General features: G+C 38.9%; 1 protein-coding gene across 1 annotated transcript in view; it reads right to left on the bottom strand.

The window, feature by feature from the left end:
* Positions 1–9,544: 9,544 nt before the first annotated feature.
* The window catches only part of WIF1 (WNT inhibitory factor 1), a gene marked incomplete at both ends in the record, with an annotated part of 68,807 nt that continues 52,594 nt past the window's right edge, over positions 9,545–25,757 (bottom strand). The window contains 6 exons of the mRNA XM_084255479.1: positions 9,545–9,666; positions 12,982–13,077; positions 13,575–13,670; positions 19,564–19,659; positions 24,088–24,183; positions 25,359–25,454. Of these exons, the coding sequence (XP_084111605.1) occupies positions 9,545–9,666; positions 12,982–13,077; positions 13,575–13,670; positions 19,564–19,659; positions 24,088–24,183; positions 25,359–25,454 (602 nt within the window). The remainder of the gene's footprint in view (positions 9,667–12,981; positions 13,078–13,574; positions 13,671–19,563; positions 19,660–24,087; positions 24,184–25,358; positions 25,455–25,757) is intronic.

The raw sequence follows: 25,757 nt of genomic DNA, 5'->3' as shown, positions 1-25,757 counted from the left end.
ATTTCCCCAAATGATGGTTTTCACATCTTTATAACATGTGACTTGAGACCCAATACTAACCTGTAATCCTGTTAAACTGCAATTTAACAGTAGGTATCTAATTTCTAAAGTCTGTTGTAAGGTCTTTCATAGATTAAAAAAAATCTTATAGTTGAAAGACAAATTTCTAGACTTTATCTACAAAATCATTTGCTTTTTACTTTAGCAGGCATTTTTGCTTGTGTCTAGAGTTATATCAGAAATCGTTTACATGTGAAAATGCCAAATTGCTCAAGATGGATTTTCTTCTCAAGGAACCTAGTAATATTTGTTCAGTGAATGATTTTTTTCTGTTACATTTCAGGATCCAAGAGGAGTTGGCTGGTGATTATATGAGTCTGGAATTTTAGAAAAAGGGAATGTAGTTGTTCTTTTGAATGAATCAATCCCATAAGATTCTATTTGGAGTCTGCTTTATATAAGAGCCAAGCCCACAGAGATGTATAAGAGAACAAAAGGAGATCATGCTCATCTCTACTCTGCTTTCTATTAAGAATGGGGATTCATTCCTGCTTACTTATTACAATTAAATTTTCTTCATTATATCTACCCTTGGTGTATGATGGTTAAGTATGGTTAGATTTCAGTGCCTGGTTGATCCCCAAATACATGGAAAGTCATCATTGTAAGAAATGTTTTCAATAATGATAATAATATATCAGAGTTAAACAAATAACTTACAGCTTACTGTCAACTCACCTAGGAGTGAATCCATAGAAAATGTGGGATGGATCCAAGGAGACATAGAAAGGTGTTATTCTGTTTTGGAAAGCTAGGGCTGGATCTCTGAGGGCTGAGCAATCCCATTCTCCAGAGCCTCCCTCACCTGATAGAGAAGGCTCTAGCAAGCTAGACTGAATGTTCAGTGTGTGGGAGTAGAGAGAAAGGACATGTTTTGCTGCCACTCACCTTTGGCCCAAGCTAAGCTCAGGAAATCCACTGGGCCACAGGACAAGGTGAGTTCCTAGATCCAATTCCAATGTGAGTGTGTGTAGAGACTTCCCCATACCCAACAAGCAATTCTTGGACCCTAGTTGGGTTACCTGATATGGTCCACCTAGTGACAGCATCAGATTCTACAGATAAAGTTCTCAGTCTTCTAAGATCACTCCTCACTTCAAATGCCAGTAGCAAGCCCACTGTTACCTGTGCTTCTGACCAACTGGCTATATTTCAGAGGCTTCTGCAACCCCCTTTTTAGGTTCACTTAATTTACTTGAGTGGTTTACAGCACTCAGAAAACTTGTTTACTCACTAAATCACCGATTCATTTCAAAGAACATTAATCAGGAACATCTACTTAGAAGACATGCATAGGGCAGGAAGGCAAGTCCTTCCTAAGAGGGCCATTCTTCCTAAATCTCCACATGTTCACCAATCTGGAAGCTCTCTGAAGTCCTTTTGGTTATTTATGGAAGTGTCATTACATAGGCATGATTGATCAACTCATTGGCCATTGGTGATTCAACATCCAAACTCTCTCCTCTCCCTGAGACCTGTGAGTTTGGGAGGGAAAGTTCTAACTCTTTAATTACAAAGCTGATTCCATTGTAGGAATAAAGAAAGGGTGCAGAGGGTGAAATGGGTAAGGCCCCATCTAACTTAAAGCACCATTTTGGAGATTTGGGGTAAGAAAAGCAAGTGGCAGAGTTGAAGATTGGGTCGCCTCCTTCCCAGTCTGCTGCTCTCTTGGTCCATTATGCTGCTATTAAATAGTCTTTAGATGGTGAGCTTTTGTTCTCTGCTCACCACCTCCATTTCTGATTTAAAGATGAGCAATATTTCAGAAGCAATGTGGAGATAAAGAATTATCATAAACACCATCCAAAAACAGTCACTTACTGAAGTGCTTGCTATAGCCAGGTAATTTACACAGGCTACCTAAATGTTGGATGTTGCTTGACTTATCTAGAAAAATAATTCACAATAAAGATCCATTTATTCTTTAGTTGATAAAACTAATTCCATAAATTGTAAATTTACTTCTGAAATTTAAAAGTATTTACACTATTTTCTAATGCACCTGTAAATGAGTAAAGTTAGAATAAAACAGATCAATTTATTCTGGAGTAAATAGGGGAAATAAGCAAATTTAAGAACCCAATGATTTATCCTTCAAACCAGTTCTGTAGTCAGTTACAAGTTTCAGTTTTCCTCATATTAGCTTCAAACAATTAAGATAATATTTAAAATTCTGAAGGAAAAAAGAGTATAGTGAAGAGCTAACTTCAGAGATCTCAGACTACTAGGACTGTGCTCCCCAAGGTGTGCTGTGTGGAACTTTATTCCTGTGAAATGCTTTTGGGAGAAAATGTCTCTGATGATATAAAGTTGGAGAGTTCTGCATATTTGTCGCCTCTTGGAGATGTACAGCTCATGATGGCGCCACTGACAACTCCCTTTTGGTTAGTGTAACTCCCTCTATTTAACCTCAGAATCCTGTTTTCATATAACTCCTATTGACATCCTAAACAACTAGAGTTTTCCAGGGCATGATGGTTGTAATTATCTCTAAATCATTTTGTGATTTTCAGCAAACCTTGGACCTCACCTTCTCCTTTGAATTTATAAGCCCCTCACAAAGATATTGTGAACCAAAATTTTCACAGAAAGCTTTTCTAAAATGTTTGGAATGCTGCTTCTATGTGGGGCTAATGTTCATTACCAGAAAGCTCCCTTCCGGGTTCTCCTGTTACAGTGTCCTGCTAGAAGTCTCAAGAATGCAACCCCATGGAATGCTGGACTCATGTTGGCACACACGGGAAAGCGCTGTTGGTCACTCAGCAAAGCCAAGGAAGACACAGCTTGCTTCAGTTTTGACCTGATGGTCTGTTTTTCTTCTAAAGACAGCGACCATCATAATTTCCTTTCATGTATTTATAGTCACTGACATGGAGACAAGGAGTCACAGAGTAACCGATGTTCACATCATCATTTCAAAGGTGGTAAATGTGGAGACTGGGTGGCTGCAGGTCAGGGCTGCTCACCTCGGCTTGTTGCTCTGCAGTTGCCTTCTCAGTCTGATTTGGTTTAAGACAAGGTGGTATGTATCCAAATAAGCCAGCCAGGGCAGAATATCCAGTTAACTGAAAAGTAAATCCACTAAAAATCCGGTAAATGACTTGGGGTTAAGTTCTTGTGACACAAGCTAAGGATTCATTATTCAACAAGATGGCCAGTGGACAGGGTGTCCGTGGCTGGCTTGCTCCTGCCAAGGCAACCTTTGATCATTCCCAGAGTGTTACGTGTCAGACTCAGACGCAAACTTGGAGCAGATATTTATCTTTACAGAGGAGGAAAAAAAATCACAGATTCTTGTTGTTGTTGTTTTAGTTTGGGGTGTTTCCTTGAAGTGAGACAAGACTAATCTGGGCTTCAGGGACATTTGTCTTTGGGGTTTCTGGAGTCTGTCATAAGGCTCCTCATTGAATTAAACTTTCATGGGTGGGGATGAACTTAATTTCTGTCACAAGGTTTAAGATCCCAACTCCAGCCAGGTTTCTGCCTTTCTGTCTTCTAATAAAGAACAGCAGTTAGAAGTTGGAATAACTCAACAAGATCTTTTTGGTGAAAATGGATTTTTCACAGAATTCTGAAAAATATCTTTCCCCTGTGAGCTATAAACTTAGACTTACAAATTCTTTCTCTCTTAAGCAGGAACTGAGGTTAAAAGATCTTGAGCGGATTGAAGCATGAAGCACAAAGTTTTGTCCTCTTATTTTGCCCTCTATTTTGTTTCCTGTGTGTATGTGTTTATAATAATAATACAGAAGAAATTCAGTAAATGGTCACTGACTTAACTAGTTGATGGCTAATGATTCTTGCATTCTCAAGGCTCGAGTTCTGAGGTTGGGTCAAGGGCTGGGTCATTTGGCCAGTCCCTTAATAGAAGTAGAGGTTTTGTTTGACCTAAATGTCCTGTCCATGGACCTAAGAATATGCTCCAGCTTCATGGATGTGTAACTGTGCAGCTGTACCAAGGACCTTCTCTTGGATGTAATGATCTGCTGTCACCCTTTTGAAATTTTTAGTGCTTTTTGACCAAGGGACCTGAAATTTTCATTTTGCTCTGGGCTTCTCAAGTTACATAGTCTTTCTCCTGGATGAGAGCAGACTAAGGTTCTCTGCTCTCTTCTTGCTCTGAGCTCAGGACCATGCTGGAGGCTGGACTCTTGAGTGTCATCTCTTCTCATCCCACCATGAGTCAACTTTCAGTGATCTCCTGTGGATTTTATGAATCATTGTCATCTCAGAGTAGCTTGTCTTGGTCTGCACTCTCAAGAAATACCAGGCAATATCAAGAGTTAAGAAAACTGGACATGATTAGGGAGGGAAAATTGCTACCAAGGAAAAACCCTGCATTGCCTAAGCTTAATAAAAGTTATTTTTCATTTGTAATTTTAATACTCTTATTAAACAGTATTAGAACAGTAAACAGGTGCAAATTCAGTTTACATTTAGAGTTTATATTAGAGTAAAAAAAAAAATCTTCCTGAACACCTGAACCCTTTGTTTTATGATGTCAGTTTCCTGTATATGGTTTCTATTTTTTTATGTTGAGCCATATGGAGGACATTTATGCAATATGCTTATTAAACTTTTATATTTGCACCACTTGCATAAATGGCCTCAAAATTACAATGACGAAACTTCTGTCTTTAGATAGTCATTTGTTTTCTTTCCCTTTTATTGCCTCAGGAAATTCTTCTGAAATGGTAATGTTCTTCATTTACCCAACTGAAAAATTGTTCACCTCATCGTAGCCCTAACTCCTCCCTACTTTGATAGAAATGCTTTTGTTAAACCATACTTTATTTTGATGACTTGTGCCTTCTTGGAGAACATGGAAGCCGTCCTAGCTTTTACTCCTCTGTGTCACAAGACCTTGTGTATTACAAGGCTCTCTTTAGGAGACCCTGTAACCTGTGCGCTCCATCAGCGCTGGTGTCAAGAGCTAGCTCACCTGGGGCCAGGCCTAGCAGGTCACACTCACATTGTGTCAGATGGCTCAGTGAACATGGAATGAAATGGGAAAAAGATGGAATTACCAAAACTCCTTGTAGGAGGACAACTGTATGTGGTAGAAGGGAATATGTACTTGAGAAGCCACTTAGGGAAGTGTCAAGAATTCCAAGGTCCTGAAACCTATATAGTTTTGTAAACTAATATTACCTCAAAAAATAAAAATAGGGGTCTCCCTGGTGGTGCAAGGCTTTAAGTCGCAGCACCCTGAAGTTATCTGCTGTGACAGCAGCATGAGTTCAATCCCAGACCAGGGAGCTATACACATGGTGCAGCAGACCTCTCCTGTCTTGCTCATTGCTGCCCTTGACAGTGTATTTCAGTAGATCTGCCTGTTCTGCTCCCCACTCTGTCTCTGGTGAATCCTCTCATCCCCCCAAACCTCCCTGCACCTCTGGCCTGCACCCCAGCTCTTGTATGCATAAATAAATAAATCTTTTTAAAATAAAAAAATAAAAATAATTTCAAGGAGTATACTCAAATAGCAATATGCTTGAAAAACTTCTGAGTACCTTGGCTGAATTTAACTGGAAAGCTTTTGCATATGGGCGGTGGATAGAATTTGAGGGTCAGAAACAAATTACTTGGGATAGTGGATGAGAAGCTGGAGACTGCCGACAACTCTTTTTTTTTTTATCTCACCTTTTATTTATTCAGTTCCTCTGTAAATAAATGTGGCAGGGAGATTTTAAAGATTGTTAGCATCAAGGATAGTAAAAAAAAAAAAAAGCAGCTTCCCTACAGACCTACGTGTCTTGATCCATTCCTAATGTAAGTTTTTTGTATAATGTAACTTCTCCTGAACTAGTGTTTTTATATTTATGGTCTTTGCTTGTCACCAACCAGGTGGTTGGAGCAGAATTTAAGGGTCTCTGAATGCCTTTTGATCCAACTTTACTCCCGGACTAAGTTTATTACTTAGCTTGATTTCTTTTTGCCTCATTTTCCTACTTTTTTTTTCCTACTTATTTTATCTTGCCAAATAGTACAAATCTTCTCAGACTGGCTTAACTTAAATTATTATTTAAAGATATTTTATATAAATATACTCCTGCTCCTCTTCCTTCATCCTCCTCTTCTTGTATGGTAATTTTATAAGAGTAACAACAGTTATTTCATTGTCCATATTATTGACCTTTATGTGAAGATCAGACCCCCATAATTATGATCATACATAAATTAACAAAGCAGCCAGAGGGTATATTTTGGATGAAGATTCATAATACATATTAAGGTGGGGAGGGAGAGGTGCTTAATCAAGTTGTCAACAGTAAAGATCACACTGTTACATAAACACACACACAGGTCAGCAACAAAGGATGTTAATTGTACATGGAATCTAAAGACAAAACAAAACACAAGTAATCATATTACAACTCACCAAATAAAGTTATTATGTATGTTTCTATTAAAAGTAATTATATTCATTATATATGTAGTTAATATTAATCATTTAAAACATGATTACTAATTAGCAAACTATTAACTTAACCTCCTTACTATATTTCCAAGTGATTACCAGGCATTTCCATCAGGATATCCCAAATACACTTCAAACTCAACATCTTAAAAACTCAACTCAACATCTCTGGAAATGCACACTCCAACCCACACTTGCTCCTTCTTAGTCATTAGTATCATTATCAGATCCCTCCCTTTTCTTAATCCTTACCAATCTGTCATCTATTTCTCTGTTTAGATTTGAAGTTTCTGAGTCAAAACTTCACTGAAGTCATTTCAGAACTTATTTTTTCTTACCTTTACTTAAGGTCTGTATGGTGGGTATACTCCAGAGTGTACATAAAATGGTCTTTACAGTAAGTGAAGAAAACTGTAGCCTTTCTATTTACATTTGTCTCTTTAACATTTCTGGCTTTTAGAATGTGCATATAGGTAGTACACATGTAAATAAATAATAGTTATATATGGGACTAAGTGCTCCAAAATTTCTAGTGGCATGTACAATCAAAATGGCTTGGAGGGCCTCCCTGGTGGCACAAGGGGTTAAGTCTCAGCACTATGTAGCTATCTCAGCCACTGCAGCACCAGTTCAATCCCCGGCCAGGGAGCTACCCACATGATGCAGCAGACCTCTTCTGTCTTGCCTGCTGCTCCCCTCAACAGTGTATTTCAGTCAATTCACCTGTTCTGTTCCCCACTGTCTCTGGTGAATCCTCTCACCCCCAGCACCTCTGCCTTGCACCCCAGCTCTTGTATGCATAAATAAATAAATCTTTAAAAAAATTAGGCTGGGAGATGACTGACCCAGACAATTGCTGTGTATCACCCTGCCTTCAGTCTAACATACCTACCCTTATATTTTTCATCTATGAGTTAATACAAGTAAAACATTTAGAATAAACTCAGCATGATATAAATATTACCTTATCACAAACTTTAATTTTCTACCAAGCATTATTAATCACTTATGATTACTAATTAGCAAATTATTAACTTAGATCTTCATTACATAAAATTTGGATCTTTACATAAAAGTCCCATTCCAGGATTAGCTCCCTGCCATTTGGCCTGCTTTATCAAGTCTTTGTGGACCACAGACTGTCACTCTGGGCTCTGGCTAGAGCTTATCAAGAAAAATTGCTGTGGTCTGAGACCTCAACAAGATGTATTCACTCTATCTCCAGACTCCCCTTTCGTCATTTTCTGTAATGCACATTACTTCCCTAAGTCACACATCTGATCATCCATAAGAAAATGTGTAGACTTTAAAGACCATATTACTTTAGGAAAATAAAGACAGTAAATTATGTTGGAAAGGTGTTATCTAGGATTGGTATAGTTTTGTGTTCCACTGTATCTGCTGAGAAAAAGAGAGGAAGAACAGTAGAACATTACACCTGCGGAGTTGGATGACATGGCCAGACTCATCCATATCACACGTGGCCTTGCGGAAATTGCTTCACATCTCCATTGTTCAATTTTCTTATCCGTAAGATGGCACATGTGCCTCATAGGATTATAAGATAGCACATATAATGTTCTCCTTGGGAACCAATAGGATACATTTATTTTTTTATTGAGGTAATGTTGGTTTACAACATTTTATGATTCAGAAGTACAGGTCACACCTCTTCAGATGTATGTCCCCTCACCACACCCACCACCAACAGGCTTTAAATAACCGGTAGCACTTTAAACTTGGGACATACTGATACCTTTAGAAAGTTTTCCATTAGTGGGAAATTTAGCACATCCTGGTTAGAGAGCACTTTAAGATTTTATTTATTTTTGCATAGAAGAACTGGGGTATAGGCTAGAGGTGTAGGGGGCGCAAGGATTCACCAGAGATAGAGTGGGGAGCAGACCAGGCAGACACACTGAAATCCACTGCTGAGGGGAGCAGCTGCAAGACAGGAGAGGTCTGCTGCGCCTTGTGGGTAGCTCCCTGGTCGGAGATTGAGCTTAGGCCATGGAGGTAGGCCATCGTGGTGATAGCCCTGAGACTTAACTCCTAGGCCACCAGGGAGGCCCTGGAGAGCACTTCTTGAAAGAAATGACAACCAAGTTGGGTGCTGACATAAATAGGAGTGTAGCAGGCGGAGTGGAGTGTGGACTGGCTGGAGTAGAAAGGACTGGGAGGGAGACACGAGGCTCTGGAGGGCTCAGACAGGGTCAGAGAATGGAATACCTGGCCTTTTTTATGATACTGCAAAGTTTCAACTACCACTGATTACAACAAACTTTATTTCCATAAGGTAGCACATGTAAAGACTACTCCATACAACACTCAGAAAACTAAAGCAGCACCTTTATTTTATACATACAAACAGTATAAAATGTTTATTACGTAAGAGCTGTGTTTTGTTTACAATATATTATGTTGCTTCAAGCCAATGCAAAAGTTCATACATTATATTCCCTATTTTATTGTGTTTACAATATATTATATTGTTTAAATGACACTACAACAGTGTTACTTCTTTTACTTTTTTTTTTTTTAATAGTGAATTCTCTGGAGTCATGATAAGGTCAAAATACATTGTATTTAGTTTTAAAATAAGGGTGATGAAAAAAATGTGACCAATGTCTAAATACATGACAATAAAATTTGAACGCTTGTAACTTCAGCACCTTGAAGTGCTTCATCCAAATCCCTGTGACTTATGCATTTTTGTTGCATTTATCTTCTCTAATGTTTACCCCCAACCCCCGACACCATGAATGCATTGTAATTTTGGAAATTATCTGCCAACTGCACTGCAAAGACAAAATTTTAACTTGATCAACTGACATAAAATCTGTCCCAAAGCACTGAAACAAGAAAATCTATCCCATCATGCTACAGACATACTTAGAAAACTTAAAAGGAAGAGTAAATATCAGCTCAGTGACTTATAATGAAGCTAATAAAATTCAGGCCAGTATTCTTAACTGTGATGAACATTATTTGAACACTCAACACATGAAAGGTTAACAAAGGCTATGAACTTGGTGTAACTTAAGACGTTTCAGATGTCGGAGTTCACCAGATGTAATTGGATTCAGGTGGGTCCTGCCGCTCCTCGGCCTTTTTAAGTGAAGGCGTGTGCAGCCTGAGCCGGGCGCCTGCTGGCCTCAGGGCATGCATGAGGCTGGCTCCATATCCTGCAAAATTATTCACAGCTTAAAAGAAAAGAAACTACAAAAACAGGCTCTTCAGATTCATTATTAACTATTCAAATGAAATCCTTTTTCCCTTTTCAACCTAGAGTGAAAGACCACAGTGACCACAAAAAGCTACCTGAATGAAGAGATGCTACAGATTCAAGATCTCTGTTAAAAGAAACCCATTTAACTCCACCAAATCTGACTTCCACTGAATCCGTGACTCACTCTCTGGCCTGGCTGTGCAGAAACTGTTGATGCAAAGTTTGATTGTTTTTTTAAAAAAAGATTTATTTATTCATGCATACAAGAACCAGGGCACAGGCCAGATGTGCGGGAGGGTGAGAGGATTCACCAGAGACAGAGAAGGGAACTGAACAGGCAGTCTGACTGAAATACACTCTTGAGGGGAGCAGCGGGCGAGACAGGAGATATGCCATGCCATGTGGGTATCTCGCCAGCTGGTCAGAATTGAGCCCTCGCTGCAGAGGCTGTGGACAGCCTCACAGCACTGTGCTCAACCGCCTGCGCCACCAGGGGAGGCCCTGTTGATTCAAAGTTTGGATGGACGTGATTGAATGAAAGGATAGTCTCCACCCAAGGGCTGGTAAGGATCTAGCACTAATGTCTCAAAGGCAGGGGAGCTTCTGCAGAGGGTTTGTGCCTTGATCCTTTTCACTGCTTTGCAAAAGCCGCCTTCAATGTATTGATCTAGTTCAATAGAACAACCCCACTCTTCATCTGGATCACATGCTCTGGCGCAGCTATAATAGGAAGGATACAGGAATGACACATGTTAGAGGAAGGGTTATGATTTGAACTGACTCCTTATCAATGGGGTTTTGTGAGTTTCGGCAACTGTGAGCATCTATCCATCTCCAGCTCAGCTGTTAAGTGGAGTGTGACACTAATTTACATAACTTGAGGCCTTCCTTTCTCCTAGCTTGTGAACTTTTGGAGGTGCCTGGGGCACTGACCTATTTCTACTGATTTCTTAAAAGTAATCCAAGAGGGCAATCACATTTTAAAAATCTGCCCCCATCTCCTTGTGCATTAGCTTCTAGTTCAGCATTTCATTTTCCAGTGCAAGCATGCCATTAAATAACTAGTGAGAACAGAATATTTTTTTCCTGAATGTGTTTCTCTGAATTGTCAGTATGTAGGCTAGTAGCTCATGGAACAGTCAAAACATGAGCCAACAATGAGCTGGAATAAATCCCTTCTCTGCTGCTTGCCCGCCCTGCCACCCATGAAGCCCAAACCTCCCTGCTGGTGAGGGTGAGTCCAGGCTGGGCAGTCTGTCTCCAGTATTCTCCTCTCCGCTAAGATGTCTGGGTGCTCAGGACCTCCCATTGTGTCACCCCACTGGGAATCTGCTCCATGCCACAGAACTTCCCGTCACTTCCCTCTAGTCAAAATAAACCCCATTCTTTCAGCTTAATTCTCTTAGCTAATACACAAATGGCTGGGTGGCCTCTCCTGAAAACACGTTTGTATTTTAATGAAGCCCCAGGGCATCTTCCTGACATGCTATGCCTTCATCTGAAGGAGGTTCATGGATGACAAAAGCTTTCAGCAGCCTGGTCAACAGGTAGGGGTACCACCTGGGGGCTGGCTGACCTGTCAGGATTACTTGTCTATACTACACAGGGGTCCTTCACTTGCCTTTTTTTTTCTTTCTGTAATTGTGACCAGGTGTATCCACAGGAGCAGTGCCCCTTTAGCTCTCCTCTGCGTAGTCACCAGGCCCCAGAAGTGAGTCCCAGAAGATATTTGTGACTGAGTCTTGGGGTGCCTGTTCTGACCTCAAGTCATCTCTAGCCCCAAGGACTTCTAGAAAGTTACTTTGATTTTGAGACAAGCCACAAATTGATAAGCCTCCAATTGAGGGTGGCATAAAGAGTTTAGTTTACTCTTTTCAAAAATGGCACTAAAATTGGTTAGTTTTCTATAGGTCTTTTAGTTCAAATACAGGTTCTTTGTAAGTATATCCTAAGAGGGATACCATTTAACCATTAATACCTGAGTAAATGAGCAATTTACCAAAGGACCTGCACAGCTTGTTAAGTTGTGCCCAGCTAAAGTCAATTCAGTCTACCACCCAGTCAATTCAGTGGATGCAACAGACTCAAATGCGGTCTATACAATGGGCTAGTGTAGTGTGGTAAAGTGTAGTCTAGCCCAGATACCAACCTACCTTAAAATAAACAAACATGTACACCTACATGTAAATAGTGTAAACATTATAAAATAAGCACAAAAGTTTGAGAAACAAATACATTTCACACATGTTTATACACATAAAGTAAATAATATAAAACAAAAGTACTTTAAAACTAATCAGCAGCTCATTCCACACTCAGCGGGTGACATGTACCACCTTTTGGTGATCACTAATCTAGAAAAACATCGGGTGTCTAAGTGATTTGTTCAATTTATGTCCCCTATTTGAAAGACACAATACGATAGACACAATCTGGACTTCTGTTACTGAAGGGTGTTGTATGACTGAAGCCTTCCTTTTCTCAAAGGAAAGCAGACAGTGAATGCAGGCTTAGGAGTCCCAGCTGCAAGATGTACAGAAATTGCACCGTTTCTTTTGTCCACTTGCTAATTGACCCTCCCTCACTAGAATGGGGCTCCAGGAAGCAGAACTTTTTCTGTCCGTTCCCTGTGTGTCCCCCAATATCTGGATTCATGCTTCGCACAGAGAGGATACCAATCAAAACAAAAAGGTTGAATTTAGCATTTGGTTTATTTTGTGTATAGCCAGTTCATTGGTGGCAGTCAGCAAATCTGAAAAATGCAATTCTATTATAACAGCTCTCTCATACTTCATGGACTTTTTCTCAGAATTCACATAAAACACCATAATCAACACAATTTAAAGATTTTAAAGAACAAAACTTTCCATGTCTTATGTACTAATCCGTAAATTTGGAATGATAAAATCAGAGCTAAGCAGATTCTACATTATCTGCAATAATTCCACATTAGAATTAAAATCTTAATTTCACTTGTCATTTCTCTCAGAGGTAACATACTACATTACCAGATCAACCAGTATTACTAATTTAACCAAGAAAATATTCATGGTGGTATTCTACAAATGTGATATTTTACAGTCTCAAGCTTAGACTCAAAGATGAAAGAATTTCAGGGGCTGGGGAAGGTGGCGGAGCAAGGAGGGAGAAGAGATAGAGAAATTGCTTTTAATGAAATGGAAAGCAGGGTTGAGTTATGGGTTGTCTATTAGCCTTTGGAGCCAAGAAACAGAAGTGAAAGAGGCTGGCTCCCTAGCGGGCTCCCACTCACTTTTATTGCAGTGTCTTCCATGCCAGCCTTCTTGACATTGGCATTTGTTGGGTTCATGGCAGGTTCCGTGCGCTCCGCAGCCAGGCTCACAGACAGCTAGAATCAAAGGCGATGAAAAGAATGCTTCCAGAGCTTTCATTTTTCAACAGAATTACACAGCTGCTTTTCTTGCTGTTCTTTAGAAAGTGTTAGTTTTGGCTTCACCCCCTAATTTTTTTTTAAGTATCTCTCGTTATAAGTCAGTTTTAGACTTCTTGAGAAAGTCTCAGAGTGATCTTAAACTAAGCTTGCTGCTTCTCATTCACAAAAGGGCTCAGCAGGACTTTAAAACTGCTGGGCAATGGAAGTTTATTTTCCTAAAGAAAACTCCTAAGAAATTAAAAAAGTTCAGGTGCTAGTGTGAAGGAACACATTTTTTTACATGCATGGATTTCATACAATTCCTTTCGACTCCATAAAGGAAACATATATGTCAGTAAAGAAATGTTCATTGTGACGGCCAGGCAGCATGCAGTAGGCACAGAAGTTACGAAGTAGGGGGCTAGTGCCAGCTTATTCTCCCGTGACCCACATTATGTGCATGGGGTACTCACGCTTTGAACAGAGGTCTCCTTGGTAACCTTTGGAGCACTTACATTTGCTTTTACCAATGCATTTACCTCCATTGCGACAAGGTTGTGGACATTTGCCTGAAATACAGAAGGCAAAAAGGTGAGGAACTCAGTGCTTCACTCAGTGGTATATCTATCAAAGGAGCTGCAAGGCTTTGAGAGCATAAGTGCTTTTCAATGGCAGTTATTTCCACTTAATTCTGACCCTCTCTGGCTTTACTGCTGTTGGAGTTTCATGTGAGTTTCACTACAAACAGGCTAGTACTGTTACTTGGTTTTAAATCGGTATCTCCTGCATCCATGTGGGAAATTTGATAGCCTCTACCAAAAAGCTTTTAAAATTAATTGTGTGAGTTTTGTAAGTTTGCAAAATATTAAATCAATCTACAAAAATTGATTGAGTTTCTATATAGCAACAGGAAATAAAACAATACCATTTATAATAGAACAGAAACATAAAATATTTACAGATAAATCTGACAAATGAAGTGAAAGACCTCCACAATGAAAACTGTCAACCATTGCTGGGAGATGTTAACAGTATAAAGAAGTGAAAAGATCTACTGAGTTCATGGTTGAAAGACTTAAAACAGTCTTACTAAGATGTCAGTTCTTCACAAATACATCTGTAGTTTCAATACAATCCCAGTCAAAATTTCACAGGAGTTTTTGAAGAAACTGTTACAAACTGGTTCTAAAATTCATGTAAGAGTACAAACAACCTAGAATATCAAAAAACAGCTTGGAAAAAGAATGAAGTTGGAAGACTAACACTGCCTGATTGCAAGAATATAAAGCTATATTAATTAAAATAATAAGACAGATCTGGATTCCAATGAGATGAATAAATACATACAAGCTTGAATATTCTAAAAAAACAAACAAACAAACAAACAAAAAAACCCAAATCTGTATCTCCTGCAACAAACACTCTATATTTACGTTACTTTTCCATGGGCAGAATCATATTTTAACTGATCCATAAACACAGTAATTTAAGATATGGAAAAGTTAAGCGATGAATAAATTTCTAAATGCTCTTTTCTCTGGGTCATGACTTTTGAACATCACTTTTATGGAAAGCAGGCCTACACCTGTCCCTGAGGACATCTGCCTTAGCTTAGGATTCTCCCAAAACCAGGACTTGTGGGCAGATAGCTTATTTGGGAAGTGGTCCTAGGAAACAAAAATGTAGAGTGGAGAGGCGAGAATGAGGAAGGAGGGAAAGCTGACAGTGTTTGTGGGCTGTCGTCATTATGGGCAACCCAGCTCTCTCCTGCTGCGTCCTAAGGAGCCGCTGGATTACACCACAGAGCTGTGGTTAAGAAAGGTGAAGGAGGCATTTATTCTTGGGCTGCTGTGTCCCACTGGTCAGGAGTTGCCCCATGGGTGAGTTTTCTCACAACCCATTCTGCAACGATGTGAGTGCAAGCTGTGTTGTTTAAGACTCAGGGAGGGGAGCTGAAGTAAGACAAGTGCGGGGCAGTCCAATGGAGGTGCACTCAGGCCCTGCCTATGCAAACGAGGTTGCCCAGGCAGTGGCCGGAGTGAAACGTTGGCTGAGATGGAGACGAGGTGGGGCATAAAAGTTGTCTGTCTGATACCACACTTAAGTATTTTTCTGAACAGTCTTAGCTCCTAATGATACACATCATTCTTTCTTTTATCTCTGCGCCAAAGGAGTGTTGTTCATGTTTTCATAGATCTTGGGATCACAGGATTTTAGAGCTGGAATAGGGTCTTACGTGTAAATATTATATCATTTTCTGCTTTCATGCTCCAGAAGCTATTTATTTTCCCTCTCTACAATCTAGAATTTGCTAGGCTGAATTTTTTGAAGCTGAGAAGACAGAGGGTCATTCACCCAAAGCTGAAACCACATCCTGTGACTGGAATAATATTCCACAGAGAGCGAACAGCTTTTAGATGTTGGTAGTGGAGGAGTCTGGATTTTGTTGTTGTTGCTCTCTTTTTTTCTCCCCTACATTAGCAGAACATTCATTATAAAGATCTTAGTACATAAGGAGAAGAAATGAAATCTCTATCCTAAACTCACCCACCTTTCACTCCCTAAGCTCTTTTTTTAAATGGTCAAATGAAGCTTTGAGAGATGTGCACTACTGTGCATTTTGCCAACAAGCACTATGCTTTTAAAACGTGAAGTGACTCCCATATGAAAATAATTTTGCTAAGAGCACTTTACTTATCTTCAAGGGTTTTCTTCATATTAAATTGACCAAAGCAGCACTAGTCATTGCAAAGACAGTGTAGGCAAAACACTGAGATCTTAAGTCTCTCATAAACATGGAATACCATTAGAGCTTAAGTTTTATCTAAAGCATGACTGTTCTAAAACAGGTCTCAAGAAAAACCTGATAATAGACTATCACCTTTTCACTGGCCACTGAAAATCTAAAAGGGTCCTTTCTTCTATGTTTTAATACAAAGAAAAGCATTTATTATTTCATCAAGATCTGAACTCTAACCTAAGGGAAAGGACTGTAACTCTGAATTTTCATTCGCATCAAAGAAACATCTGACTCCATAATATGCACAAAATTGGATCCTATCACAGCACTCTGCAATGCACTGGAGTTTTTCAAGTAAGCAAGATGTGGTGCTATAATTACATAGCAGAAAGATAGAGTACTTGTTGTGAAATACTTGGTGAGCCCAAATTTCCCCATGTTCTATGGGAGGTGAACTTGATAACCAGGGAAAACGCAGAGAATGATTAGTAGAGAGAAACTTTTTGCTGAATAAATGAGTCCTTATGCTGTTTTCTTGGTAAGAGGGTTGCTGCAGCCAGGAAGGAGGACTCTCTCCTAATTTATCACACTACTGAAATGTGACTGCAGGGGACTGTCGGAAGTCCATCCCTAGATCAAACCACGCGAAGTCAAAACCTCCTGAAGAGCTGATTGTCTTAAAATTCTGAATCCTGTGTCTTTACTAATGACTTCCTTTCCCTAAAAATATTTTGCAACCAAATTCTATCCACAGGGCAGTAGAAAACTGAGTCACTTGAGAGCTTATTCATTTTTACCTAAAAGAGACTAAGACAAACAGTTTTGTTGGCATTTTTACTAGTTAGAAAACCAAACTAGACTAAGACAAACAGGTTTGTTGGCATTCTAGTTAGAACAATGAGCTAAGATATTGACAAAATAGAGACATTAAATTTCCTTCACATATCAGCTTGTAGGATAATTTGAATTTGTGGCTCTGCTACACACAGAAAAATGGTAGGGTTTACAGTAAGTACCAATAACCATAGTCTTTGGGTTTTAGGCTAACGGGTAAATTCAATGGTTTTAGCCAATATTCTAAATTCTTTACAGGGAATATTTTATATAGAGAGCTTGTATAATAATAACTCATTAAGTTATTTTAAAACCCATTTACAATACACTGTAAATAATTTCTGTGGTATTTATAAGTGAAGTTTCATTAAAGATTCTTGGGAAATCTATAAGCCTCAAAACAAGATAAATGTATAACCATACATCTAGATTCCTCTAACCATGATTTTCCTGTTAACTTGCAGCATATCTCACAATTAAGTCAGAATGAAATTTAGAGGCCAGGAGAAATGAAAATATAAATAACATCAGAATACATATTTCATCTAATGGCACAGTTGCTTTGGGAAAGTTTGGCAGTTGCTCAAAAACCAAACATAAAGTTAATATATTGTCTAGCAATTCCACTTCTAGGTATAGACCTAAGGGAGCTGAAAACATATGTTCTTACAAAAACTTGTACATGAATGTTCATAGCATATTTTTAGTAGCCCCAAAGTGGAAACAACCCCAAATGTCCATCAACTGAGGAATGGATAATCAAAATGTGGTTGGCATGTCCATATAATGGACTATGATCTAACAATTAAACGAATGTACTGATGTGTGCCACCAAATAGATGAAGTTTGAAAATTATGCTAAGTGAAAAAAGTCAGGCACAAAAGATCATGTATTGTATGATTCTATTTGTATGAAAAGTCCCAAATAAGCAAATAAAGAAAGAGAAAGTAGATTAGTGGTTTCCAGGCTTTTGGGGGCAAGGGGGGGCAGGAGGACTAACTGCTAATGAATACCGAGTTTCTTCTGAGGATGATGGCATGTTCTAGAAAGGGATAGAAGTGACTCTGCACGACCTTAAGGAGAAACTGAAATGTATACTTTGGTGAATTTTATGGTGTGTGAATTATAGCTCAATTAAGAAATAAGAATACATAATTAAACCTTTTATCTCATTACTTTTAGACACAATTTTCAATTCATTTCCTCATTTTCCTGTTAATTTGGTTCCTGTACTAGAAACAAGAAATTTCCTTAAAAAGTTTGAGAATAACTTGGAATAAGAACAATCAGAAGCTTTCAAGAGCCCACATTTTTGGTGCACTTTGGGGGGAAAAATCCAAAATCAGGAATAAAAAACATTGGCTTTCCCAATGGTAATGAGATAAATACAAGGGCATGATAGGGCATACTTAGATGAAGAGAAATGAGTCCATGAACAAAGATTCATAAACATGAATCAACTAAGTATGCAAAGTCTGAGAGTAAGCACAGGGTGAAAATTGAGGGGAGTTAGTTCAGAGATATCTTTATCAGGGAAGGGTAATTAATAAGAACAGAAACCACATCCTGACAATTAATTACATGTTCTATGGAAACTTCAGAGGTATTTCATTTGAACTCTATAAAAAATGGTTACTTCACCTACTACTCATTAAAGTACAAAAACCCACAAATAAATTAGAGGTCGAAAGTTAAAATAGGAAGTCAGTATTAAATTTGGAATCCATTACAATTTCAGAAACTATGGCTCTATTTACTACTTGGTGTTTTACAGATATGGTACAGCTGGAAATGAGAATGTCATATCCAGAACTTTCAGAAAGGCAGGGATACAGCACCCTTAGCAGACCTGCTCACATTCCTTTTGTTCCTTCCCAAATGGAACTTCAGTGTTATCTGTCTCCTGGGTCATAAAGCATCTAGGTTGGAGCTGACTCATTTGTGAGTTTAATCGAGAGGCTTAGTGACTTGCTGAGGGATAAGTGGCTGGCAGATGGCAGAGCCTGGACAAGTACTTTGCTATCCTGATTCCTAAAACAATGATTATCTACCACCTTCCACCCTCAAATTTTTATTTATTTATTTATTTTGTATTGAAGCATGACAAATACACAGATAAGCATAACATGCAGCAATTGTAATTTACAGCTCAACTATTTTTTTTTACATAAATGCTCGTGTGACCCTTCACCAATCGAGATATAGGACATTTTCAGTACCTTGTGTCCCAACCAATACCCTGGTTTCTACCAGCATCCACAGATTTTGCTTGTTTTTTTACTTCATAAAAATGGAATCACACCCTCTACACTTTTTTTGTGTCTAGCTCCATTTACTTAGAATCTGTGTGAGTCATTCATGTTGTTATGTGTGCTACTCATTCTTTTTTTCTGTCATTGTAATGCAAATTCCCAACCTTCCTTTTCTTGAGTCTCTTTTTTTACGCTTGGATGGGTTTCTAGGCTCAGTCTAGTTTAGGGGATGTGGCAGCAAATGGCAGAGCCAGAAACCCTCTAATAAATCCCAAAGCTCTGGTCTACATTTCTAGGCTAAAACTGTGGGCTCTGTAGGATGATAAGGGGGCAAAAATACTAACAAGAAAGAAAACAACATGCTAAAATAACCCAAATCCAGATATATCTGAGTTAGAGGCATTTTCTCTGAGTCATCTGAGCTGAGCTATGTCACTCTGCTCCACCTTTAATCAGAATGACAGTGGCAGAATCTATGGAAAGAAACCACATGGCTCACACCCTAGACAAGCTATTCATTCACTCTGGGCTTCTGGCTCCTCTTTGAAAAAAAAAAAAAAAAAAACCGAGCGGTTTGAGACGGATTTCCTAAGGTCCCCAGAAAACAAGAAAGCAGATGGTCAATCAGTACTCACTTATTTCACACTGTTCTCCCTCCAGTCCTGGAGGGCATATACACTTTCCAGGGTAGAAACAGGTCCCTCCATTAAAGCAGGTGTTTGAGCAGTTTGCTGTTAGAATGAATAATATAGGGTGTTGCATTAGGCAGGTTCAATTTAAAAACAGAAACTTCACTTAATGTGCGGTAATACCTCTGTGGCATCTGCTACTTGCCTTCTACTTATTTAGTAAATAAATCACATTATAAATACAAAAATCATAACCAATTCCTTGACCACTTGAGATTTTTCACAAACATAATGGGATACCACATACATTACCAGTATCCACCCAAGTGGTTGACATCTTAGTAAAAAAAGGCACAATGTGTGAAAGTATTTTTTTTCATTTGCTTGTAAATACGCTTTTAAAAGGACACCACTAAAAACCCCAAGGAAATATTGTTTTTAAGATAAAGGAAAAGGAGAAAACTTACTTTGGAACAGATAAAATCTTTGGTTCCAATAAAAGAAAGAACAACTTTTTTTTTCAAAACAAGATAAACAGACATTCATCTTACGGACTAAGACTTTTTAAAAAATAGACTTACTGACATTTGAAGGAAGGTGTAAGTGTATTGAGAACAAGGAAGGCTGAGACCTCACAGTCTCAGGGGAGTCACATCAGCATGAGCCAGAAGAAATTGGATATATTATTGTGGGAGTCCAATTAACTGGATTATCCAATTAATATTCATACTGTCTGCAACCCACCCTGAACCCTCTCTCTTGGTATCGAATGCCGAATGCCGACTGGAATTTCACAACTCACTAGCACCTAACTAGAGGAAGGATGGAAACAGGGAAAGAGGGAGAACAAATATCTAAAAATAGACAAGTTGGCTCATTCTATAAAGGAGATTAAAATAAGAACTTGGGTTCTTGGCAATTCTAGTTATATGGCCTATTTGTTCTTGTCCCATATAAAATAGGCCAAAGTTGGCCATAGATGAACAAAAGCTAAAGTAAGCTTCCTGTAGGAAAATCAGAAAGGAAATCCAAAAGCAATAAGTGTATGCTTTCTTTGTGCAAAAGAGCTCCAACTAGCATATTCTGTGAATTCCAGGCTTCTTAAATGATAAAGCATTTTTGTTTATAATCATAAGTTCCTTCCAGCTTAAGGCAATATTGTACCTTTGGCAAAATTAAGCCTCTCGATAGAGGGGAGCAGCAGCATTGAGATTTTGGAGATAGGACTTGGGATTTAGGATTAGGAGAAACAACACTGGGATTCCTCCTTGCTATTTGCTGTTACAATTAACGAGGGCCAGACTGTTGTTTTGGGGAGTGTGTCCTGTCTCCCCACTTGCCCCTGTTTCTACTGGAGATAAGAAGAGATGAGAAAATATCAAGATTAGTCCCCCTTGGCTGATGCCCTCTGGGGACCGTCCCTTACAGATGTATAGAACACAGTGAGCCTGAGAGCATAGTGAAAGTTACAGAGCTTGGACACACTCATAATATTTGTATACTTTATCATCCTGGCTGATTTTCTCTACATTCCTGTTGTGCAATAATTCTTAAATAGGGAAATGAGCCAGACACACTAAGTAACTGTCACTGGGGCTGAGGGGATATTAGGCCAATGCTGAACTACTCAATTTCTCAAGTTTTTGACAGATGGCCCAAGAGCCAGTGAATGTTCATTCTTAGGGTGTCTTCAGATATATAATGCTATGGTCTAGCTTTGTGCCTGTAATTAAACTATTTTTCAGAAGATCTATTCTCCCTTCTGGATAATGAATGCATTTTTTTTGTTGAAGTAGTGAACAATATTATATTTTAATGTTCCCAGATTTCCAATGAGACCAAGTAGAATTTTACCATATTCCCCAAAAGAATTTTTGAAAATTATTAGAGTCTAACAAGTGGGAAACTCTTCCATCAGAAAAGTAAAATATTACAAAATGTAAAGCATATTGGAATACAGACAAAACTTTTTCCTTCAACAGGGGCCAGGCAGCGTGTGTGCACCAGAACTAGAAAAACACTATAATTGGCACGCTACTGTGCAAGCAACACCAATTAACAGCCATGTCCACGTGAGCAGGCCCCACACATGGCTCTTTAAATATGTTCCTATATGAGTTCCTCATCCAAATCTCTGAAGGCTTTGCTCAATTTCTTAATAGTTTTGATATAATATGAATTTGGTTCTGCATCAAGAAATGCTCAATATTGAAATAGCAGAGAATGCTGAATGCTAAATTTAGACCAATAAAAGGAAGTTTTACAATAAAAGAATCTTACTCACTCGCTGTTAATTATTAACAGTGTTGTTAATGTATAATCTTTATTAATATATTTTTTAATTGTGTTTAACCTCATGCTATAGTTTAAAAAGATTACTGAATATAAGGTAGAGAAGCCTTGGCACATTATCTCAAAGAACTTAGGGCTAGGGCTTTGGGGGGTGGGGGCGGTTAGTGGCTTAGAGTCCAGTTTAGAGATGGGAAAAGCATGATGCCCAGAGAGCTCCAGTTCCTGCCCGGACCCAAAGTCACTGTAGAGGAAGTGGGATCTGGAACAGGTGGCTCCAGCAGCCACACGGCACAGTGAGATCAGGTGATTTGAGGTCTGGACATCTCATTCTGCTTATCAAGGAATGAGATGGATAAAACTTTATATGCTCCAAAGGGTTGCTGAAAATAAAATTAGATAATTATCTGAAAGTACTCTATCATGAAATGACAGACAACCATAAATTATTACACTGACTCCAGCTAAAGTCTCTTTTATTTTTCATTTTTTCCTGTTTTTTAAACAATGCTTATTTCAATATTAATTGGTTAACTGCATTATCACTAAACAGACACTTCTCAAAAATAACACATTGTCTTATTTTAAGGCTTATACTTATTTGAAAAAACAGTGCTCTACTTATGACATTGGCATTTTTCACATGAGTATAATTTCACTAAATTTTTTTTTTCATAAAAAGATGGGAACTGGGAAAAACAGACAGGTATCTTCTAAAGTATATGAATCAATGTTTTAGGTTCAAGCTTGAATCCACCTTCTGAGAGTAAAATCTGGCCATGATGCTGCAGTACTCCAGGGAGAAACCCCGTCTCTCAGGGATGTGATCTGTGAGCAAAGCACTGACTTGGGGTTCAGTGAATTTCTTGGTCAGGCAGTTCAGAGCAGGTTGTTTCATTTCTGTCTTAGCAGCTCACCCACAAAACTGATTTAGGAAATGCCAGAACCTCATGTGGCAGGGACAACTACATATTGACAAATCCCATGCTCCCTCCCCTAAAGTCAGAAGCAGACAGTTGTCCAGCCAGCGATTATACTTCTGCTTGCATCCAGAAAGAACCTTAAGGCTAATTCTGAGCCAGGATTGGTTTTGGTTCTGTTTGTTTAAAGCAGTGCCTACTCTGATTCTCTTTCTCTGCTTATTGGCTGGATCCAGTGAACTAGCTCCAAAACTCCAAAGAGCTTAGCCAGAAGGTTCTGGGTCACTATGTGGAGGAATAGGCCTGTTCATTGACCAGAAGATCCTGCACGGGAGCATTCTGTGAGTGAAAACAAGCTTCTGTGTTAAGCTACACTCAAATTTGTGATTCAAGTTATTACAACACTCAGCTCAGTGGTACACTCTATAGAGCTGCTATGAAGAGTAATGATATAGTAAGTAGACTTCTTTTATATATATTCTGTTATGTTTTTATGCCACTATTATTTTAAATTTCCTATCAAAGAATATCTACTACATTCCCAGGAAATACAAGTGTGTTATTTTTATTTGTTGTTCAGGGAAATGAATGGCTGTTCTGGAGATTCTTATGTAAGGCAGTGGACACTGTCTTTAAGCAGATATTAAGGTTCTCAGCTCCTAACTAGTTTTCCCCATACATATATTTTTTAATTAAATTTACAAGTAGGGCCTCCCTGGTGGCATAAGGGGTTAAGATGAAACCTATGAAGCAATCTGCAGCCACTGCAGCACGAGTCGATCCCTGGCCAGGGAGAAACCTACATGGCACAGCAGACCTCTCCTGACTCGCCTGCTGCTACCCTCAGCAATGTATTTCTATCAATGTGCCTGTTCTGTTCCCCACTCTGTCTCTGGTGAATCCACTCACCCCACACACCTCTGACCTGTATCCCAGTTCTTGTATACATAAATCTTTTAAAAAACTTACAAGTTGGGACCTCCCTGATGGCACAAGGGATTAAGCACCGCACTTTGACCAATCTGCAGCCTCTGTAGCACGAGTTTGATCCCTGGCTGGCCAGGGAGCAACCCACATGGTGCAGCAGACTCTTCTGTCTTGCCCGCTGCTCCCTCAGCAGTGTATTTCAGTCAGTCGGCCTGTTCTGTTCCCCACTCTGTCTCTGGTGAATCCTCTCACCCCCTGCATCTCTGGCCTATACCCTAACTCTTGTATGCATAAATAAATAAATCTTAAAAAAATGTACAAGTAGACTTCTTTTAAACAAATGTTTCGAAAGTAAAATAAAAAGAAATCCTTGTTCTTAAAAACAAATTGTTACCTTTATCACAGTTGACTCCATAGAATCCAGGTGGGCAGATGCAGAAACCAGGAGTAACACAAAGCCCGCCATTCATGCATCGTGGGGTGCAAAGGGCTAATAGAGAGAGAGAACTCCATTAAGGTCAAATAGGGTTTTGGAGCAGGACCATTATGGAAATGTCAAAAATATAACAGGTCTACATTTTCAAGTATTGTGGTTGACTCTAAAATGTTCAATCTTCAGATATACAAGTTTGCTTTATTAAGAATTACTTTTGTGGCATAAATGAGGTTATTTTTAAACCAATTTCATAGAAAGATTTTTGGATTTATTCCATTTGAATGGCTGATTAAATTTAAGCCCAGAGTCATTATTTTGACTAAGATGTGGTCTTACAGCTGTAAAATATCTTTTCCTGCCCTATTTCCTTGATCTTCTAATTCCAAACAAGAAAATATTTTGCTTACTCTGGTCAAATTAGTTCTTAGTATTTATGCATCCTATGGTTGATACACATTTTATTATTTATCTCTTTTTCCATATAACTTCCTTAATAATAATTCCACTGATATGAATGAATATACTTACTAAACAAATTATTTTCATCCTTTTTTTGGCCTTTGCACCACTTCCTAATTTGAGTGTAGACTTAACTGTGAGTCAAGTGGCTTTTAATTGGAGCAGATACTTTCAAATCAATCATAACGCTAGTGTCTGAAAGCCAGTTCAAGCAAAGGAAAGAAACTGACAACTTTGATAAGCTTGTGTTCAAGAATAATGTATTTAGGGGCCTCCCTGGTGGCGCAAGGGGTTAAGACACAACCTATGAAGCAATCCGCAGCAACTGCAGCACAAGTTCTATTCCCGGCCAGGGAGTAACAAACATGGCACAGCAGACCTCTCCCGACTCGCCCACCGCTCCCCTCAGCAGTGTATTTCAGTCAATCTGCCTGTTCTGTTCCCCACTCTATCTCTGGTGAATGAATCCTCTCACCAGCCACACCTTTAGCCTGTATCTCAGTTCTTGTATGCATAAATAAATAAATCTTAAAAAAAAAAAAAAAGAATAGTGTACTTAACAGTGACTTTGCAGGGAGTGGGAAGTGGCCACAAAGAGTGTAGACATGTACCAGAGTTCTCTGTGCCCATCACTATCTATAGTTCCTCTGTGGATTTTAAGATTTCACCAATCCTTATAATGTGACCAGAAAATAATTTCAGGAGGTCTGTTTGAGAGACACATAGGCGCCTGTGTGATGTGACCACGTTCAAGGGCAGCTCTTCTTTACCTTTCTCACAGTGAGGTCCATAGAATCCATCAGGACACTCACAGATGCGTCGTTCATTACAAAAGCCACCATTTCGGCACCCTCCGGGGCATTCAGCTTCAAAGAGAAACAAGGTTTATACGGACACCTTTAAATTCATGTTGGCTGAATTACATTGAGCACAAAGGGGTTAGTGATCATGGTTTGACCCAATCTATCATTGGGCAAAATTTATTGTAATTTATTGAACACCAATACTTCTAGCTCATTCCCTCCAGCCCACTTGTACTTCACTAAGTTTTCAAAGTAAAATTTTGCCTCTCTCAATCTTACTTCCAACAGTGGAGCATTCATGGAAGAGGGTAAAACAAGTTTTAATCTGCCTTCATCCCCACCTATCAATCCAAAATTGATATCTAC

Source organism: Talpa europaea (assembly GCF_964194135.1).
Source record: "Talpa europaea genome assembly, chromosome: 15".
Lineage (NCBI taxonomy): Eukaryota > Metazoa > Chordata > Mammalia > Eulipotyphla > Talpidae > Talpa > Talpa europaea.
This window is presented reverse-complemented; position numbering and strand designations above follow the sequence as displayed.